The sequence below is a fragment of the Mytilus galloprovincialis genome, chromosome 4 (assembly GCF_965363235.1).
Source record: "Mytilus galloprovincialis chromosome 4, xbMytGall1.hap1.1, whole genome shotgun sequence".
Classification (NCBI taxonomy): Eukaryota; Metazoa; Mollusca; class Bivalvia; order Mytilida; family Mytilidae; genus Mytilus; species Mytilus galloprovincialis.
The window spans coordinates 60,028,030-60,050,712 of NC_134841.1; the positions used below are offsets into that span (position 1 = coordinate 60,028,030).

The 22,683-nt window shown below is 33.6% G+C and overlaps 1 protein-coding gene across 2 annotated transcripts; it reads left to right on the forward strand.

The window, feature by feature from the left end:
• The first annotated feature begins 671 nt into the window (after positions 1-671).
• On the forward strand, positions 672-13,881 carry LOC143072581 (uncharacterized). Of its 2 annotated transcripts, XM_076247588.1 has the most exons (4): positions 683-780; positions 2,673-2,819; positions 11,547-12,435; positions 12,948-13,881. In XM_076247588.1, the coding sequence occupies exons 3-4, from the start codon at positions 11,669-11,671 to the stop codon at positions 13,621-13,623; spliced, it is 1,443 nt and encodes a 480-aa protein (XP_076103703.1). In that variant the 5' UTR covers positions 683-780; positions 2,673-2,819; positions 11,547-11,668; the 3' UTR covers positions 13,624-13,881. The 2 variants fall into 2 exon arrangements, with proteins under 2 accessions (XP_076103702.1, XP_076103703.1); XM_076247587.1 differs by lacking the exon at positions 2,673-2,819 and having other exon boundaries at positions 672-780.
• Positions 13,882-22,683: the final 8,802 nt, after the last annotated feature.

Sequence of the window (22,683 nt, forward strand, 5' to 3'; positions counted from 1 at the left end):
GATATAAGGGACTTTCTGTTTTGAATTTTCCTTGGAGTTAGGTATTTTTGTCATTTTCTTTTTAACTTTCATTTGTTATGACTGTATATGTAAGTTACTTATTCTACTTTTGACATTTTAAGACTGGATCTTCACGAGGATTTTGAAGATGAATCGTATTCTATCAATAGTCATTGGTGACTTTCAAATGTAAGACGATGTAGATTTCGTCCATAGCACCGGAAATATGTGATTTTTTTCAACACTTTACAAAACACTTTTATACCGATTGTTAGAATCATAAAACCGATCTGCATGTATTCATATAATTTTCTGATTTCACATTTGACATGTTCACGGCAATATAAAGTTTGGGCTTAAAAATACAACAAATATTTCTTCTTAATAACCGTTGTTTTGTAAAAAAAATAAATGCACACATACTTAGCAACATCATTTGAAAATACTGATTTTTTTTCTTATTCTGATTTATAGTTTAGCTGTATTAAAATAATGTGAATTTACATGAACCGTGGTAAAGAAAACATCGAATTCCCTCACTAAGCCTTATTACACACTATAATGTAATAAATAGGCGTAGCCTTTTTGCTATTTTTATCCAACCAACCCTGACCGATAAGCACAATTGATTTTTAATATAATTACTACGTCATGTAAATATTAACATGCAAACGCTTATTGTGTAAATGTCTATTAATAACTGGGATTCAGACATATTGTAAACATCGATAGTTTTATATATCATTATCAAGTATACATTGCTGCACCGAAGCTATGAAGGTAAAATATAGTTAAATTCAAACAATTTTCACTCGAATAACAAAATGCAGCTTGTCTCTTTTATGCATATCTTGTATATTTAGATAGTTTTTTATAAAACGTTTATTCAAACACGGATTTAATGAATAGGGTAATGGAGGAAGATAATATTACTGTCCAATATGCTCACCAGAAGTCGACGGAAAATCATTGGTAACAGATTCAACATGTTTTGTTGAGATTGACAATTACGGTTATAGTTTCTCTCATATTGCTTCTGACTAAATAGAACCATAACATAAATCGTTTTGACCCAAATCTTTTCAATCAAATTCTGACATTTAAAGGAGGACTGTCCTTATTAGGGGAGGAATACTATGACTAAGCACCATTATTGTGATAGCTTGTCATTTAATACAACTCAATACAATACAAAATTAGGCATCATGTAGTACAAAACAATACATTTAGAATATTAAATCATAACATTAATTTATATTCAATTTTGACGAAAACAAGAGATTGATAATTTGTTTAATGTCGCAGAACAAAATACCGAAGCTGCGAAGATTTGGATATTATCCCAAAAAATGTATTCTCAACGATTTTAGTATACTTTGTTCCTAAAGTAACGATTTTATTTTGCTTCAACTGGAAACCACACACTTGATAGGCACCTATTACCTATGGATAGTTCGTTTCTGTGTGTGTTACATTGTCGTTTTGTTTATTGTTGCACTTAAGTGTTTCTGTTGTTTTCCTCTTATATTTGATGTGTTTCCCTCGGTTTTAGTTTGTTACCTTTATTTGTTTTCTCTCAATCGATTTATGACTTTTGAACAGCAGTATACTACTGTTGCCTTTAGTACATCTGTTTATCTGGTACAAATAAAATAGGTGTAAAAATATAAAATATTCATATTATTTGAAATATTCAATTTTGGGATAATGGTCTACAAAACAGCTTAATTATTGTAAAACATACGTCAATAACATTAATTTTTGTGATTTTGACTTCCCTGCCAGGAAAAAAAACGTTTTCAAGACTTTCCCTTGATAAGACCCGTTGATGAATTTCAAAAATGTAACTGAATAGCATTTGTTGATAACGATATAACGTCAACAAGAAGAGCCGTGGTGTAGTGATTAGGGCATCGGAATATTAACACATAGGTTCCAGGCTTGAGGACTCAATTTGCGGCTCTGACTTTAAACCATTTGCGAGTATGATCTTGTGAAACGATGATAGTCCGTCGGAAATGGATGATAAATGGTGGATCCGTATTGATAGCGAACCATAACACCATGATTGTTTAAAACTAGAGGCTCTTAAGAGCCTGTGTCGCTCACCTTGGTTTATGTGCATATTAAACAAAGGAAACAGATGGATTCATGACAAAATTTTGTTTTGGTGATGGTGATGTGTTTGTAGATCTTACTTTACTGAACATTCTTGCTTCGTACAATTATCTCATTATCTCAATTCATAATTGGCCAATTAGTTACAGAGGAAAATATTTTGTTAAAATTTACAAAAATTTACAAAATTTACAAAAATTTACAAAATTTACAAGATTATTAAAAATTGACTATAAAGGGCAATAACTCCTTAAGGGGTCAACTGACCTTTTTGGTCATGTTGACTTATTTGTGGATCTTACTTTGCTGAACATTATTGCTGTGTACAGTTTATCTCTATCTATAATAATATTCAAGATAATAACCAAAAACAGCATAATTTCCAATTCAGGGGCAGCAACCCAACAACCAGTTGTTGAATTCATCTGAAAATTTCAGGGCTGATAGATCTTGACTTGCAAAACAATTTAACCCCATCTCTGAATTGCTCTTAATGCTTTGGTTTCAGAGTTATAAGCCAAAATCTAAATTTTACCCCTATGTTCTATTTTTAGCCATGGCGGCCATCTTGGTTGGTTAGCACGGTCACCACACACATTTTTGAAACTAGATACCTAAATGATGATTATAGCCAAGTATGGTTAAATTTGGACCAGTAGTTTTAGAGGAGAAGATTTTTGTATTTGTCACCTTCGGGCCAGGTGAGCTAAAAAAGCAGGCTAATGCCACAACAAGACAACACTCGCACTCCAAAAAGTGGAAAGAGATTTATATAAGTTGCAATAACTAGTTTCTCAATCGACTATAAATAAATATGTTTGAACTAAAACTAACATTTTGCCTTGATATTTCGATCTGGTACCTATAAAACGTCCAACCTTACAGTAAACATAGGATGGTGTTCAAAACAAGATAAAATTGAGAGTGAAAATGGGGAATATGTCAAAGAGACAACAACCCGACCATAGAGAAGACAACAACAGAAGGTCACCAACAGGTCTTCAATGCAGCGAGAAATTCCCACACCCGGAGGCGTCTTCAGCTGGCACATAAACAAATATATATACTAGTTCAGTTTTACTAATTTATATCTTTGTCAATAGATAATGTATAAAACATAAAATTATTGACAAAGTAACGAAATTCTTATGTGCCCTTTTAAACGTTTACAGATTGTTATAGAATGTATGGGATGTATGAATGTTGAACTGTACGATTAATAAACAAAAATACTTTAAAATAGGTGTCAGTTTTAAGGTGGTACCGAACACCTTGACTAAAATTCATTTGTTTCGTTTAATTTTTTTTAGTAAATTTTGACAAAATATTTACTTTGACCCTTTGAAAAAAATAATGAAAATTCCAGAAAACTTGAACCAATCACTTTCTCGGAAAAAAATGGTTGGCTAGCAGTTTGATAAACACTAATTTTGATCATTACGAAGCTTACAATATGTAAGATGCTATGATGCTAGGGTTAGTACTTCGCTTTTGTAAGCAATAAAAAGACGTTGTGTTGTTTCCAATTCTACAATTCAGATCGCCCATACAAGTTTGCGTTACAATAACGTTACGTCAACAATAGTAACGTTGGGTACGTTTGAACAAGGTCGTGAATCTTTGACACTCCGGGCGCCGAAAGTGAAATATAAATAGAAATGAAATGAATGAATGTAGGTTCTGATAAGTTATTCACAAGTTCTAAATGAACAGCTCTCGTCGACGCACATGTAAACAAACATAAGTATACCTTTGATTTGGTATCATCTGTATTTCGCACATACATAGGACCAGCAAAGTCTACGCCTGTAACAGTAAACGGTATATCCTCGTGTAACCTCTCTTTGGGCAGTGGCGGTGGATTAGGTTGTTGGTAAGCATGCCCTATTACTTTCCGACAGTTAACGCATTTTCTAAGAATAACTTTGACTCGTTGACGAATTCGAGGTATCCAGTATACTTGTCGCAAGTGTGTTACGGTAGAGTTGACGCCTTCATGTAAATGATTGATATGAGCATCCATAATAATGAGTGAAGTGAGTCTATGTAACGGAGGTAACAAGTATGGATGTTTAGCTGATTCCTCCAAAGGTGCATGTTGAATTCTCCCGCGGCAACGAAGTGCATTTTCTTCATCAAAGTACAAGTTCAATTGTCTTACAATAGACGGCTTAACTGTCACAGATTTGTTGAAATAATTAAACACTTCATGATATTCTGATTTCTGAACCGTTTGTATCCATGTCAATGTAGCATGCTGTATTTCATTAACGGTTAATTCCGACAATGTTCTATCACTCCGTGCTAACTAACAGTTTTGTATAAATCTCATTACATAGGCTGTAACACGTATTAATGTCTTCAAACTGCTATAACGTTCGATATCCATAATCTTATGTATGCCAAATTCTTGACGTTTCTGAGATGTGAGTAAGACGTGCTGTTTTTCTGAGGTTTCATTAGTGGGAATCTCCATTATATTCTCGTTTTCAACAATTTCGTTTCCGCTCCATGTTGGCCATTGTGTTTTGTCTGTTATCCACTCGGGTCCATGAAACCATAATCTGTTGTTTATGAATTTCGTTCCTGTTATGCCTCTAGTTAATAAATCTGCAGGATTTGCATCCGTCGGACAATAACGCCATTTTTGATTTTCATTTGACTCCTTAATTTCCTTGACTCTGTTTGCGACAAACTTTTTGAGTGGTTTTGTTGATTGAAGCCATTTCAAAACGATCTGACTGTCACACCAGAAGTTGATTAGTAAGTTTCCAATATGTAGATTTTGAATAAGATGTTTCGCAAGTCGAGCCCCTAAAAGGGCAGCCATCAGTTCAAGATTAGGTAGAGTGACACTTTTCAATGGGGCAACTCGATTCTTTGCCATTACTAATGCAGACTCCTTTTCTGTGACAAGATACGCACAGGTTCCATAAGCTAGTTGACTTGAATCTGTGAAAATATGTAATTCTGCTGTTTCAATGTCCGTTATTCCTGAACACTCAAAATAACATCTAGGAATCTCAATGTTCATTGCAAATTGTAGATCTTTGGTCAAATCACTCCATGTTGATTCGATTTCTTTTGGTAAAGGGCAGTCCCATGCAAACTTTTCTTTCCACAACAATTGCATTAACATCTTTGTTCTGACGGTGACGGGGCTAAGCAGACCTAGCGGATCATAAATGTTTGAAGATTGTTTTAAGATCTCACGTTTTGTTATTATCCTTTCCGTTGTTGTATTTATGTTGTTTTGAAACGAGATTTAATCGTTGTTCACATTCCAACGGAGACCAAGAATTTTGATGTTCGTATCTCTTTCTATGCATTTTTCAGATTGGGCTAAGCGTAGTAATTCTGTGCTATTTGACGTCCATGATCTCAGATTGAATCCTCCTCTTGCCAATAAATCTCGTGATTCTCTGTAGAATTTCAGCATTTCTTTCTCATCCCAGAAGCTTGACAAAACATTGTCAACATACAGGTCGTTTTTCAGTATCTCGGCTGTTTTACAAGAATCGAGTTTGAAGTGCTTCATAAGGGTGGCATTCAAGATGTAAGGTGAGCATGTAGTTCCAAATAGAACGACTCTAAAACGGTAAGTTATCAGTGGACTGTCTGGGTCAGATGGATCACTCAACCAAAAAAATCTTGTGACGTCCCTATCTTCTTTATCCAGTTCGACATTCAAAAACGCTTTCTCTATGTCGGTAGTCACTGCGTGCTTGTGTAATCTGAATCTAGCTAAAATTCCCGTCAAATCGTTTAACATTGGCGGAACTGACATGAGACAATCGTTTAAACTAGCCTTGTGAGGTGATTCGTGACAACTACAATCATAGACTATACGTATAGGAGTCGTAGATGAGTCCTTTTTTACTGCATGGTGAGGAATGTAGTGAATTCTGTTTGACTGGTTTCCATTTTCTGTTACCCGCTCAATGAACCCTCGGCGTTTTTGGTCCTTAATTATGTCGCCATACATTTTCAGCATGTTGGTATCCTTTTTGAGTCTATCGATCATATTACAAGTTCTGCGTAAAGTGACATTATAGTTCGTAGGTAACTCATTGAAATCATTTCTCCATGGCAGTTTTGCGGTATAGCGATTATCTTGGTAAGTTATGCATTTTGTTTCGTATTCATCAGTGAAGTCTTTCATGGTGGTTGTTTCTAATTCGTCTGCTTTGACACCAATAAATTCTAAATCCCAAAACTTTTCCAGGCTGCGTTCCTCTTGCTGATGTTGAATCAGTACATTAAACATTCCTGTTGATGATTGTTCTCCTGTAAAAGTATGCATCGGTCCTGACAACAAGTATCCCAAACGGGATTTTACGGCCGTTGGCCCATCTCCTCTGATCATGTGATCCTGCACAATACTCCAATAGTAGTCCGCTCCAATTAAAAGAGAAAGTTCAAATTTCCTATCCTCTGTGACTGGGTTAGCTAATCGTAATCCTTTGAGATATGGCAGTTTAGAAGCGATGACATTTGTAACATTACTGAGGGGTGCGGCAATGCGCGGTACTATCAGTACATCCATAGGAATAAATCCACCAATTTCAGTTTCTAAAGTAATCTGAGCCTTATCCATGTGTCTTACGTTCTGGTTGGTGTTTCCAAAAGTTGATAAACTAATTGTAGAATTTCCACAAGGTTTAAGTTGTAATTGTGCTGCTAAATCTTCTGAAATAAATGATTTCTGAGACCCTTCATCTAGTAAAATGTTAGACATCGCGCTCCGATCCTCGAACCATACAGGTGCTACTGCTGTCTTAAGAAGTATCTCGGTATGTGCCTGTGCTTGTGGTGTTGACATAGGGTTACTTTCTTCTCCATTAACATTTACTGTATTGACGGCGGCGGCATCAGCGGGAGGTACAGGTGCTTGAGTTTCCTGATTACATAGAGCAGTGTGATGTCTCTTGTCACATTTACGACATTTATATCGTGATCTACATTCTGATATCTTATGTTTACCAAAACAGTTGAAACAAAGTTGTTTTTTCTTGACTATTTCGTAACGACTGGCATTATCTTTAATCTCTGAACAATCAACAGCTGAATGGGATTTGTTGCAAAATATGCATGGCTTGGGTTTATTCGATTCAGTGTTGTTCGTGGAGTTTGTGTGTACTCTATTGACTTGTCTATAATTTCCTTTCATTGTAGCCTTTGTTACAAACGATGCGGTAGGGGTTAAATTATCTGTGTTCATAGCGTGGCCAGCTTGTTGAGCGCGCAGCTCCTTACCTATAGCCTTCCGTAGTAAGTCTATGGTCCATGTACTTGTATCATGCTCTCTTGTCAATGTAGTTCTCAATTCCGGTGGTAGTTTTCTAAAGATGATGGGTGTAAGTACTGTTCCAAAATTTGTTTGACACTGTCCTAGCGATTCTAGGCCTCTAATACTAGTTTCAACTTTGTCATAGAATGTTCTGAGACTGTTTAATGACATTGTGGGGTTTGGCAAATCGACTAGTTTTTGCATATGTGCATCAATAATGATTCCTTGTTGACCATATCGCTCTTGTAGTGATGAAATTGCTTGCTCATAGTTTGCGTGTGTAAGTGACAATCCCGATATGCAACTCTCCGCTTCTCCGTGAAGCTGGGCCTTCAAGTATGTGAAACGTTGTACGTTTGTCAATGATGGGTTTGTATGGACAGTAGTTTCGTATGATTCCCAGAGAGTTTGCCATAGAAGTAAATCTCCCGAAAAAGTCGGCAAATCTAGTTTTGGAAGTTTGTGATAGAACTTATAAGTTTCATTTAATGGCGGATCTCTGTTGATCTCATATTCTCCTTGTGAGTTTGCACTTGCCGATGTTTGCATGTGATGATTTGTATTATGATTGAAATTATTTGAAGATGAATGCGTTGTACTAGTATTTTGTACGATACTTGAGGTTAATTGACTCACCGAGTCCTGGGGTGTACTTGATCTCAACTCCAAATCACATTCTTTGTAGCGGCGAATATTAATGTCTATATGCTGATTAAATTCGTCTGCATCCAAAATTTCCTGTTCCACACTTTCTGCATCCAAGGAATCCAATATTTCAGCGTCTAGTTTCTGCAAAAGTTCATGTTTCCGTTCAAGGTTTTCAATGGCACTATGAATGTCCCGTCGGGTGATCTCTCCTTCGTTGACTTTCTCGTCAGTTTTGTGAATCTGTCTGGTTACGGCGCTTCTGTGGCCTCCTCTCACTGCTTTCAGCTTATCCATCGGTCACGGTACCAATATGTAAGATGCTATGATGCTAGGGTTAGTACTTCGCTTTTGTAAGCAATAAAAAGACGTTGTGTTGTTTCCAATTCTACAATTCAGATCGCCCATACAAGTTTGCGTTACAATAACGTTACGTCAACAATAGTAACGTTGGGTACGTTTGAACAAGGTCGTGAATCTTTGACAATATTTCCTTAAAAATACAATATATGTTTAGCTGATTTTAAGGAGTTATCTCCCTGTAGTGTTAGGTACTACATTAAGATAACACAACAGTTCAAGAATTGGACCCCGTTCCATGAAAAATCTTTTCATAGAGGTCATGATTTTAAATATAATTTGATTATGTATAATATGCTTTATATGTTTTTTTCTTCTGAATGAACAAGATACTGTGGTGAGTTAGCCTTACACTTTTCAAAGAAACGGCACCTTTACAGTCAAACGAGTAAAAAATCCACTAGAAAATGTTAGAAATTCAAAATTTCATGGTTTTTAAATCTTTGATTGTAATGCTGCTATAAGTATCCTTAATATTGTTGTGGGAAAATGTCAAATTTCTTCTAATGACGTGGATTGAGACTTATGCATCCCACCATTGTGTAATTGTGTTAAGGTCATATATTAGGGTTGTCATGTACCATTATCTACAGGTCATTTTGTATTTGTTGATGGCATTATGGATTCTCAATGCTCATCAACTTTGTGCTTGTTTGGCTTTATAACTTTTTTTAGAAGAGCGTCACCGACAAGTCTTATGTTGATGAAACGCGCGTCTGGCGTACTAAATTATAATCCTGGTACCTTTGATAACTATTGAAACAGTTATTTGTTTTTATAAGTGATTAAGATAATATTGCAAAGTTGACTGCTGTATCCCAGTTTTTTACGTTTATACCTATCATTTCTGTTTGTTTTTTCTGACATATTGTTGTCAATATATTGGAAAAACATTCGACTTCCACACAAGTGAACGGTTGAGTTGCTATAAAACCAGTTTTAATCCACTATTTTCTACATAAGGAAATGCCTGTACTGAGTCAGGAAGATGACAGTTGATTCCATTGGTTTTGATTTTTTGGAGCGTTAGATTTTGCCATTTTATTAGACGTGTTCACCATGAGCCGATACAAAAAATAGTAATAAGGTAAATGGTAAATGTTAATCATTTTTAATTAACTCAACCCTTTTACTCCATTTTATTGTTTGAAATTTAAAACACTAGATGGAGTATTTATTCAATTAAAAAAATAACATGAATCTATCAAAAAAGCAAAATTAAATTCAACGAGTATTAAATACACTTAAGTAAGTAATCTACAATTAAGATTTGGATGTAAATCTATTAGTGATGATGTACATTAATTATGAATCAAGTTTCGTCTAAGGGAAAGAACTATACATAGGTCTACAATATATGCAATATCGTTCCGAAAATATATATATAAATAAACTCATCATAGAAACCAGGACTAAATTTTGCATATACGCCAGACGCGCATTTCGTCTACAAAAGACTCATCAGTGACGCTCGAATCCAAATAAGTTAAAGAGGCCAAATAAAGTACGAAGTTGAAGAGCTTTGAGGACCAAAATTCCTAAAAGTTTTGCCAAATCCAGCTAAGGTATTCTATGCCTGAGGTAGAAAAGCCTTAGTGAACAAAACAAAAACTTATGAAGGCACACATTTTTTTATTTTATTTTAATTGTATGACTACTGTTAATCTGTATCAAAGGACGGGGGTCCGAAAAGCTTGATGGTGCTTTCGGCAAACTTAATTTCAACAGTATGTTATATATTTTCATGTTTTCTCTCTCCTTTTCCTTTTCTTTTCTTTTTTCTGGAACACGTTTGATTACCCCCTCTTGGTGTGATAGGTACTTCAATATTCATCCTCGACTTTTAAGCAAATTATTTCATTGTTTAAATTGTTATGAAGAAAATAAAAACTTACTTTAACACATTTGTGATGGACATACTATTTACAGTAGCCTTTTATATTTTTAAAGTATTACTTATTATCTATTTGTTCTTGGTGTTAGCAAAACTTTATTTCATAAAGCTATCCATGAAATTTGGTCAATTCTTCATCAAGCATTCAGATCATTGATAACATATCCGTCAGCTGAAAAATTAGAATTTACGAAGGGTGATTGGCCAGAATTGGAAGAAACTGTTGGATCTATTGATGGCACCTAGCTATCATATAATAAATCGTCAACCAAAAGCCAGGCATGTTTTATAGTGGGCATCGTCGTATACACTATAATCATGTACACTTATGTAATGAGAGACACAGGAAAGAAAATGAGTTACATCAAATATGGTTTATAGGTCATAACAATGACGCGATGACTTGCAGATTGATGGATGCGATCGGTCTACACTATATTTTACCGTTTTTTCGTGATTGTTACTTATTTGACGATATTATATATCCACTAGACCATCCTATTGCAATACTATATACTGTAAGGCAGCTTCGCAATTAACATTCATTTATCTACGATGAACGCAAATTTGTCGATGAAAAGATTCGTGCAGAAGAGTTTATGTAGAACATTCCATAATTATAGACATAGTCCCGAACGTTATTGCACCTGTTGTAGAACTATGTGAAGCTATTGCCCTACTACAAAACCTGCTTTATGTACATCATAAATAAATGAACACCTTAAATTGTATATTACTTGCATTGGTATAATTAAATAATGGTTGAATTTAACTTTGCTTTTTGATAGATTCATGTGAATTGATGAATTGAAGTAATACTCTGTCTTTTGTATTCAATTTTCAAACAATATAATGGAGTAAAAAGGTTGAACTAATTAACATTATAAATATTTACCTTTCCCTACTATTTTTGGTTTCGGTATCGGTTTCGGTTTTGATTTCGGCTTATGGTGAACATGTCCATTACGAGCTTTTCGTTGTGAATTTCCCTTGGAATTCGGGATTTTAGTTATTAGCGTAGCAAACTATTTTGAAATCCCCTCTTTCCCATTCTTCAGGTAACTTCTAATAGTTAACAGTTTTTTCTTATTCTACATCAGTTCAAATTTCAGGACCCTTGCCTACAAATCAAACTCCATAGCGCAAAGGGTTTATGGAAATTCTTAGATATATTTTTTTTTTGTTGTAAGTTTAAATTTTCGAAAAAATAATCATTCTTTTTGTGTAAATTCTTTCTAGGTGTCGATTGTTGTCTGCGATGGTGTGTGAAGTTTTCAATGGACAGGTTTAAAAGAGTTCAAATTTCATCACATCTACCGTACATAGCTCAAGATTAAAGTATTGACTATGTCTTGAATAATATGAATGAAAGGGAAAGGAAAGCCATTCAAAAAAACTTGATAGATCTGATACACAATGTAAATCCTAATGATATAACTCCATATCTCTTCCAAGATGATCAAATCACCAGATCACTTTATGAGGAACTTTTAGACCTCAATTTATCGAGAGGAAAATTATGCCAACTCTTCATACGACGTATTACGTCGAACGGAAGTAAATGCAAGTTTAAAAGCTTCATTCATGCGCTCAGTAAAACATATCATTTTCTTTCTGAGAAGATAAAAGAAACATTAGCTAACATCAATGAAAATCAAAACCTGCAAACAGAAGAACAACTGATATATCAACGAAAAGAGGTATCTGAACCGGATATTGACAACAATGCAAAAACATACACATCAAGTAACCAACACACAATTACAGAGCATGCTTTTATCTATGAGCCAATAAAGAAAATCGATGTTTTTACAGAAAACAGGCGTAGAATCTCAAGGATGTCGCACAGACTCAAACGTCTTAACCATGACGGCGACGTTGATAAATTTAGAAAATTTGTAGGGAAAATCGGCGACAAGTTTTCAAAACACAAACTTGACAGGTTAAAGAACGTAAAAGCACGTATGAATCTTGCAGACCTGAAATTCACCTCGCTCGAGGCTGAAGCTAGTTTTAAACGTGTCAATTATGACGTATCTTTGTATGAAAATCCTATCTTTAAAGAAATGGAGTCAACGATTCCATATACAACAAACCCGCAAGTGAGCAGTATGACATATTTAGCAAGGTATAATCAATTAAAACCCATTATTTCTTTTTCAAAGAAATCCTCTTTATGGTATATTGCATATTTCGTGCAGCTAGATTACAATCATTTTCAAAATCTTTTTTTTTTGTTCAAAGAATTGTGGGTAATCTCGTTGTTCGTTAAAAGAAACGGAATTTACATTGTCGTTGATTGGATATCCATCGAATAAAAGATATTTTGTTTTAAACCCGGGACTATGGTGCTTATCTTAACTTTAAGTAAACGTTCATAGTTATGTTACCGGGATATTTTATAACGGAGTCCTTATGAAAGGATATTTGTTTATGAGTTTCTGACAGTAACTGGTAAGAGACTATTGTCGGATGGGTATTTCAGCTAAGTCACTATAATCATTACCACATGTTTATATTGAATTCAAAAGTATTTTCTTATTTTTCATTTTTTAATTTTTTTATCACTATTGACATGATTGAACTATTTCTGATGAGAGCAGTTTTTGTTAACTCAATAGTTGTAATCGTATTTTGTAGATATGGATCAGCTATTTCCATGCTAGAATCTATAGACGTAGGGCTAGGTTACTTGCAGTATTCAAAAAATCACGCTGAACATGTGGTTCCGTGTAAAGAAACAGGCATGGTATTTTATATTGAGGTTAACCTACTTTCACAGAAATACGAACAAAATCCCTCTAGTGAAATTAAAAAATCAATACTAAAAACTGCCGAACTTGCCATTTCTCAGTTTTCTGGAGAAGATGAAAATGTTCAAAAAGATTACCAAAGAATGCTTATGCTTAAAATGGTGTTTTGCAGATTAGGAATCGGACTTTTTGGGAAACGAATAAACAGTGTTAAAGTGGACGACAGTGATAGAGAAGCAGCAAAAAACTTTATGGACTTTATTGAAAAACCCAATATCTGGGAAGGTATGGAGAAAAGACGAAAGATGTTGTTTCAGATTGCCAAATCTGAGCTTTATAGACAACATAATCAGATTGATCTCGCCCGCATGCATGCGAGAGAAGCAGCTGAAATTGCCGAGGAAAATAAGTGGAATGCCGAATTACCAAACATTAAGAAACTCGTAAACGAACTTGAAAATCACATCGAACCAATTACAAAAAAGGAAAACGAAGATATAGATGATTGGATGAACGAATTAGAGAATGATTCAGAGGAAATAGGAGAAAACAACAAAAGATAATGAGATAACATTTAAATATAGTAACGTATCATTAATTATAATCGGAATCTCCTTCCTAAATCTGTTGTTTGTTTTGTTTAAATGGGTAAAATATTCTCAAGTAATGACTGCTTGATAAAACCAACAGTTTTTTTCTACATAAATGCAGAATCTCACTAAATGATATTTTCGAAATTAATATGACATTGAGATTTGCTTTAGAAGATATATTTTGTGAACCATAACAGAACATTTACAATTGAAAACTAGTTAACATTAGACATTTGCGGAAACTGTCATACACCTACGATTAGGATTACAATTACACTTACAGGTAGCATATATATTTTTGGCTTTCTCAAGGTGTAAAACAAAACAGTCGATCCAAAACAATGTAACGAAAGTAATGTTTTTCTTTAGTTGAACAACGATTTTTTCTAATATATTTACAGCAATGTGTTAATATTAATTATTGTATACGGTGTTATCCAGGTTGAAAATGCACAATGTAATTGTACGAAGTATGATATAATGAACTATTATTATTTTTAAAATATTTAACATGGGACACACAAAATATTTGTCGTTGCAGTAGCTAGATTGTGACAATTGCTGATAAAAGTCAGCAAGACTTATAGGAAAGGTGCAAACAATCATAGAGCATATAAGCGTGTATATGCTAAACCACCCTTTCTCTCTTTTATTTCGTTTTAAAGAGAATGAGGAAATACAGTGGACGGATGTTTTTGAGCTATTTATTCTTCATGAAATTTCACTTGCCGTTCAGAATCACTTTGAAACTTTTTGTTTTTCCGGAAAAGGTCAAACGCTTTTGTCTGCGTTTTTGGTTTCAATAGGGTAAAAAATCAAAACTCCTCGTGAAAAAAAAACCAAGTTATCAACGAATTTCTCTATTTCGAAAATATATTTTTGACTGTTTGTCAGACTCAGTTGAAATGTAAGAATATAGGTGTACTAAAATAGTTAAAACTGGCCAACTATGTTTTCAACATTAACACACAAAAAATCCCTAGCCGATTTAGGAGGACGCACGGGACCCGGGGCGGGCCCCTCTTAGACAGCCATTTGACCCCCACTTATGTAACTTTCTGGATCCGCCACTGAAAATTACAAACCAGTTCCAAGTTGTTTTTCTTTCATGCAATTATTATGATAGAGATCTTTAGAATCATTAAGTATGGACGTTTTTTTTTCGCAGGGTCAATAATTATATACCATGAACATGGTTGGGACTGGTATGCTCGAAACATGAGATTCAACCCCTGTTCAAAGACTAGTACTAAATTCATGGAATTGTAAAAAAGAGTGCAATGACGACGCATGGGTCGGTCCAGCCATCTTCAAACGGGGATTCTAACCCAAGATAAAGAGTGGGGTGCGACCATATGGCCCTATTAAACCCCCGGAACAATCCGTGATCTCTCAAGGCGACGTTGTTTATTTCAACACAAAGTTAATACGCAAATCTTTTCAATTGATTGTTAGGAATAAAAAATGCAATAGGGTAGCAGGCGAGAAGAAAAAAAATCACAATATATTTCGACAAGGCAACAGTTGCGGATTCAAAGTTGTAATCGTGCATAACAAAAACGACACCAACATTACTATTTCAAATGAAACAGTTTGTAGAGTATCCTCTCAGTGATTTTTTTACGCTGGTTTTCGTATACTAACCATTGCATTAAAAGTACCCTGTTTTGCAGGGAAAAACTATTGCTTCTGCTTATAATATGTATCATACATCTATTTACACCTTCTGTCCTTATAAATCCTTGTCTTCAAATATTCTGCTTATAGCGGTCCTGATGGGAAATCCAGAAAAGCGGCGCTTCAGACACATGAAATTTTAACGTGTTGCCTGGGACATAATACTAGTATAATAGTCCCAGGTGTTGCTTAAATCTTTTTTTTTAATGTTATATATAGAAGACAACTTTTTCTATTTTGTATCTGTATTTTTGGTTTGTTTTTGTATTTTGAGATGACCCCTTGTTTTTGTCACCTGTAATCGTAAGTCTAAAGTGTAATCCTAGGTATAGACCGAGTTTCCGCAAATGTCTATTACGCATATAGTTACTTTACATGATATGGATAGATATAGCAAGCATCTCATTATAATTATATCTAAAATACATTTAATTATGCAAAATACCTGTGCAGAAGCAGGAGTTGTCTAGGGAATTACTTTTTTAAATAATGATCTTTTTAACCACTAGGTCGATGCGACTGCAGGTGGAGTTTTAATTCCCAGAGGGTATCACCAGCTCAGTAGTCGGCACTTACATGAATTATCATTGATATGGTCAATTTTATAAATTAACTGTTCAAAAACTTTTGAATTTTTGAAATACTAAGGCTTTTTTACCTCAGGAATGGATTACCTTAGCTCTGTTTGGCAAAACTTTTAGGAATTTTGGTCCTCAATGCTCTTCAACTTCGTACTTTTTTATGCCTTGTAAATTTTTTTGGATTCGATCGTCACTGATGAGTCTTTTGTAAACGAAACGCACATCTGGCGTAAGTACAAAATTTAATCCTGGTATCAATGATGGATTTATTATAAACTGTGTACTTTGTCCATGTTTTTTCTTAATATGAAAATAAGAATATGGAGCTAGACACTCTATCTGTGCAGTTGGAAACTATCGAAAGATCAAGTATAGTAATTTTAGGGTTGATGCATTATTAAGGTTAATAAGAAATGTAAAATTAAACCAATACATATTGATAGGCTTGAAGCTTACATAACTATGAATATTTTACATTACAATCGTTGTTTCCATGTTAACTGGGTTTCTTCATCGTATATCATTTGATTTTTATTTTGCTGACAAGAAGAATAAAGAGCACATCGAATTCTTGATGGCTGTATTTCACTTGTGATTGAGAAATGCTAATGATATCAAGTTCGTTCTTTAAAAGAAGTAAGATTTCTTATAAATATTGCAGATAGTTTGAACAAAACTATACTGTCTTTCATATTTATAAGTGACGCAAAACATAGTTTATCTAAAAGACAAACGTATGATACAGAACTAAACAAGATTGAAGAGAACAACCCTCACCCGGTAAGATGAAAATTAAAGTTTGTTAAGTCGGACATACAACGCATAAGTGATCAATCAAAGCCAAAAGGAGCAATTACATACATAGCTTACACACAGAAAATTTACAGAAAAAATTAGATCATGCCTTAAACAATACATATATTCTTAGCAAATGGTATCCTCATTACACTTATATCTATGTGAATCTGAACTAAATTCTAAGATAAGAATAAAATTGAAATTTCTATATAAAATAATTGTACTATAAAATAATTGTATCAAAACTCTCACGAAATTATTAACAATTGATATACCATATTTTTCAAATATTCATACAATTTTTTATAGTATTTTCAACCTACTGCGAACATCGACTCTCAAAGTCTTAAAAACGGCATGACCATTCACCAGATATGCAATGATACTTTCTTAAAAGGTAGTTGCACAAGCCTCGTACCATTGCCATAATCTGGACTTTTGATTTGATATTTTAAGGTTCATCATAAGAAATTGGAAAATATGGCCGTGTTTACACCACGAAATTTACTATAAGTACAGACAAATTGGTATATCTAGGAAAGTTTTAAGACATGGCAGGAACTAGATATATAAAATTTATATGTAGTTTACGTTTCAGAAAATAAAAAACACCTTGATTTTGATGTCCAGTTTTTTCCAGTCTGCAGAAGATAGCAAAATAAACAAACAGCCGAGTTTCATTTGATACGGTCCACTCAGTTACACAGTTTAAATCACCTATTGTCTGCAGATGTCTATTGTCCATCTATTGTCCATTTAAATCAATACTACTCACAACATGTATTATATGAGGGGAGATTCTCAAACCTCTTTCCCAACTTAGTTTATTTTGGCACCTTCTGAAAAAAACTGGATAGCAAAATCTAGTAAAGTATATAAAAAGTAAAATCACAAAAATACTGAACTTAGAGGAAAATCAATTCGGAAAGTCCATAATCACATGGCAAAATCAAATAACAAAACGCATCAAAATCGAATGGACAAGAACTGTCATATTCCTGACTTGGTACAGGCATTTTCAAATGTAGAAAATGGTGGATTAAACCTGGTTTTATAGCGTTAACCCTCTCATTTTGATGACAGTCTCATCAAATTCCGTTATATTTACATTGATGCGTTAACTAAACAGACACAATAAATAAAATAGGCAAAATATGGGTACATCATCGTATAACAATTTTAAAAGGAACAATTTAACAGAAAACAAAAATATCTTTCAACAAACACATTCATTGACTTGTGTGTATGACGTCAGAAAATTTTATACGTCACATAGATTTGTCGTTCAATGTGCCTACAAACAATTTTAAAATTTACATAGGCAATGTTAGCATACAGGGTTAATAAATCAAAAGTATGTAAGAATAAATTTCAGAAATAGACCCGAAATTTAAAATAGTCCAAAATTTATACATGTTATATATAGAATTTAATTTTGTAAAACATAAAATGCATTTAGAATTTATATATCTAGTTCCTGCCATCCCTTAAAACTTTTGCAGTTGCTGCATATAGGTTTGTCTGTATTCAGAGTAAAATTTGTGGTGTAAATACGGCCATTATATTAGCCAAAAGATTATGATGAACTTTAAACGGTGTTTACGTTAACCTAGATGGATGCAGATTTTCAAGCATGAAACCAAATTGAAATAACTTAAGATATGTCTCCTGAGACCAAAACTGTAAGACACAACAAATAATGATCAGACTATTCATAAATAATGACAAAACGAAATTGAATTAAATAAAACACAGTACTCAAACAATATAATAAGCAAAACCGTTATCGTTTTATGTTATGTAATAAAATACGTTCGTCAATATCTATTTATATCGTGACTAAACTATCCGGTACAGTATTGTCACATGATCACATTTATACATCCGGATGTCGTCAGCTGGATTTTTGGAACATCAGTCATGTAAGTTTTATCCATTAAAAGCAACATGCTATGCACAAATAATGGTCATTAGACAGTTCGGTCACCCAAGTATAATAATCAAAAGGCCGCCGTTTGGTTTCCTGTGTAGTCTGATATCAAGTTGATATTAAATAAAGAACACATGTTACTATGACCTTTAGAAGTGAAATGAAGGTGCATTATTAAGGTTGTTTTGCATCTTATAAACTTGTTTCTTGCAGATTCATTTGTAAACCTTAAGTTAAGATCTTGTTCAGAGGAAAATCTTTTTACGTTTAGGTGTATTTGTGTTGATTGTTTTGTCTTGCATACATATATAACAAATAATATTTGATATCACATCTCGTTTCCGATTTCATTATTTAATATATTAAGATTCAACATAACCTTTTAGAAAATATGGCCGTATTTACACCACATATTTCACTCTGAGTATAGACAACCCTGTGCGCCTGGAAAAAGTTTGGAGCATGACTGTACCTAAATATATAAATTTAAATGCATTTTCAGAATATTCAAAACTTCACTGGATTTTGCTATTCATTTTTTTTTCATTCCTGCAGAAGTTGCCAAAATAAACTAAGTTGAGAGAGATGTTTGGGTAGATCCCCTCATATGATAAATGTTGTGAGTTATATTGATTTAAAAGGACAGTAGCCTGCAAACAGTAGGTGATTTAAATTGTGTAACTGTGTGGACCGTATCAAATGAAACGCATTTACTAGTTTATTTATTCTGCAAACTGGAAAAAAATGTACAGCAGAATCCAGGTCAGTTTTTGATTTTCTGTAACATAAACTACATATAACTTTTATATATCTAGGTCATGCCATGCCTTAAACTTTTCCTAGATGCATCAGTTTATCTGTACTCAGAGAATATTTTGTGGTGAAAACAAGGCCATATTTTTCAATTTCTTTTCATGACCATTAAGACTACATGTTGATGTAGTAACATAACAAGTGTTAACTCTTTCTAGTTTTTTTATGCTCCATTTATGGTTACTATGTTTTCATGTCTGTGCGTTCGTTAGTCTGTTCGTTCGTTCGTTCGTCTGTTCCGCTTCAGGTTCAAGTTTTTGGTCGAGGTAGTTTTTGATGAAGTTGAAGTCCAATCAACTTGAAACTTAGTATACATGTTCCTTATGATATGATCTTTCTAATTTTAATGCAACCTTAGAGTTCTGACCCCTCATTTCATGGTCCACTGAACACAGAAAATGATACTGCGATTGGGGCATCCGTGTACATCCATGGACACATTCTTGTTTTATTTATAATTTTCGTTAAATTATTCAATATAAAATTTAGGCATATTGATAATTCTATTCGTGAAATCTATACTATTAAAGGAAGAGACCGATTTCATTGAGCCGCAACTCCTCTGAAACCATACAAAATCAGAAATATTTGTAATATGACGTATACATCTAGTGTTTTGTACTTCCTAAATGTGTCTATAAAACGCCAGTTCTGAGTAAATATCCAAATTTTGAGACCGTTATCGATACGTGTCTTATACGCTTTCGAGCATGCTCTGACGACGTGCTACCCGCGAAATTAAAAAAAACTCTTTGTTTCAAACTTGCGGTATGGGCTTTGCCCATTGTTGAAGGCCGTACGGTGACCTATAGTTGTTAATGTCTGTGTCATTTTGGTTTCTTGTGGACAGTTGTTTCATTGGCAATCATACCACATCTTCTTTTTTATATTGCCCAATCGAACGGCGATGTCGCGGGCATCTTCTAGTGTATTTAAAAACAAACATCCTTTCAATCTAGACTCTCTAACAAAGAAGGTCTTCGCATCCTTTAAATCCTTAAAATACTTATAATATTCTTAGTGTTTATGTGTGGATAGACGATTCTTTTTAGACTTTTACGTTGATGTATGAAAAACTGGCACATTTGAGGTTGTATAAAAAAAAGTAAAATAACTAAAATACCGAACTCCGAGGAACATTATAAACGGAAAGTCATTAAGCAAATGGCAAAATCAAAAGCTCGAAAACATGAAACGAAGGATAACAACTGTCATATTCCTGGCTTGGTACTTGTATATCATCTCGTGATATCTTAGATTAAGAAATATACTGACTGAACCCATTTAAATGATAATATACATAATATAATATATTGCATAAATGATCATAAATGTGTGCACCTGAACATTAGTATGCAAAGATTTGTTTTTATTTTCTTGAAATAAGGATAAAAACAAAGTAACAGGAAACATTGCTATCACCCCCAGTTTTAGGTGGGGTTCGTGTTGCTTAGTCTTTATTTTATGTGTTGTGTATTCTATACTATTGTTTGTCTATTTGTCTTTTTATTTTCAACCATGGCGTTGTCAGTTTATTTTCATTCTATGACTTTGACTATCCCTCTGGTATCCTCGTCTCTTTTTGCTAAATAAAGGCAACAGTAGTATACCGCTGTTCAATAGCCATAAATCGATTAAGCGAAAACAAACCCGGTTTACAAACTAAAACCTAGGGAAACACATCAACTATAAGAGGAAAACAACAGAACAATAAAAACACTGAACTGCAACAATAACAAACGCCAACATACCTAGAATAAGACTATTTGATAACTGCCAATATGTGAACCTAAACTAACAAACAAAAAACAATTATAACTTGGAATTAATAAAAAATAAAACCACTTATTGTACATTCTGTCAATACCCCTTAACTGTACTGTACTGTGAAACAGTGTTTCAAAACCAAACACCACTTATAACCTTCATGGATTTTAGGAAATTTAGACAGAATAAAATTGAGAATGGAAATGGGGAATGTGTCAAAGAGACAACAACCCGACCATAGAAGAACCGACAACAGCAGAAGGTCACCAACAGGTCTTAAATGCAGCGAAAAATTTCCGTACCCGGAGGCGTCCTTCAGCTGACCACTAAACAATATATATACTAGTTCAGTGATATTGAACGCCATACTAAACTTCAAATTGTACACAAGAAACTAAAATTAAAAATAATACAAGACTAACAAAGGCCAGGGACTCCTGACTTGGGACAGGTGCAAAAATGCGGCGGGATTAAACATGTTTATGAGATCTCAACCCTTCCCTTATACCTCTAGCCAATGTAGAAAAGTAAACGCATAACAATACGCGCATTAAAATTCAGTTCAAGAGAAGTCCGAGTCTGATGTCAGAAGGTGTAACCAAAGAAAATAAACAAAATGACAATAATACATAAATAACAACAGTCTACTAGCAGTTAGCTTGTTTTTGACCAAAAAATAATATTCAGATTAAACTTTTGAAACATTTTTTTTTCATTTTCTACATTTTTTCGCTGATAAATGGACTTAGTTATTTTTTAAAAGTAAACAAGTAGATACAGGTTGAAGTTTAAGTTTTTCAGTCAACAATTACTTTGTCAAACCTCCATGGAATTTTACGTAATTTGACCAAAAAGTAATGTTCTGTATAAAATTTTGAAAAGATTTATTTTCATTCTTACGAATTTAACTGACAAATTAACTTATTTTACATTTAAAAAGTCTGGGATTCAAGCTTGTAATCAATTACTTTTTCAAACCTTCATATAAAACTTTTGCAGAAGATTTTTGATAAATAGGAGAAAGAAAATTTAGAAAATATATTTTTTTTCATTTTCAGTAGACTGACTTATTTTTTTACAGTAAACTTTTAAAGTTTGTGATTAAACATTTTGACATGATAAATAAGTAAACCTTCATGTTTTTTTTATATAAAACTTGGCTAATCTTCAATACTGCAATAGCATCTAATGAAAATGTTATTTTCTTTTTAAATTCTATTTTATAATGCTAAATGGACTCATTTTTAAGTCAACATTACACTTTTACACTGACAGCAGAAATCGCAATCGAGAAAAGGAGTTACGTGGAACACCTGACGAATTTTTAAATGAAAAGAGTTATAGCAGAATATTGACACCATTACTAGAACTTTAAATCAATTAGCTAGTCCTTATTTTATGTAAATATAAATAGAAAAACATGGATTAGCAGAAAGTTTTTTTTATGAAAATTTTCGATAAAAT

What these genes read in the sequence shown, in the direction of transcription:
- LOC143072581 (XM_076247587.1), top strand. Translation starts at nt 11,669, where the DNA reads ATGAATGAAAGGGAAAGGAAAGCCATTCAAAAAAACTTGATAGATCTG. An exon ending in AGTATGACATATTTAGCAAG is followed by an intron (nt 12,436 to 12,947) that starts GTATAATCAATT and finishes CGTATTTTGTAG; the next exon opens with ATATGGATCAGCTATTTCCA.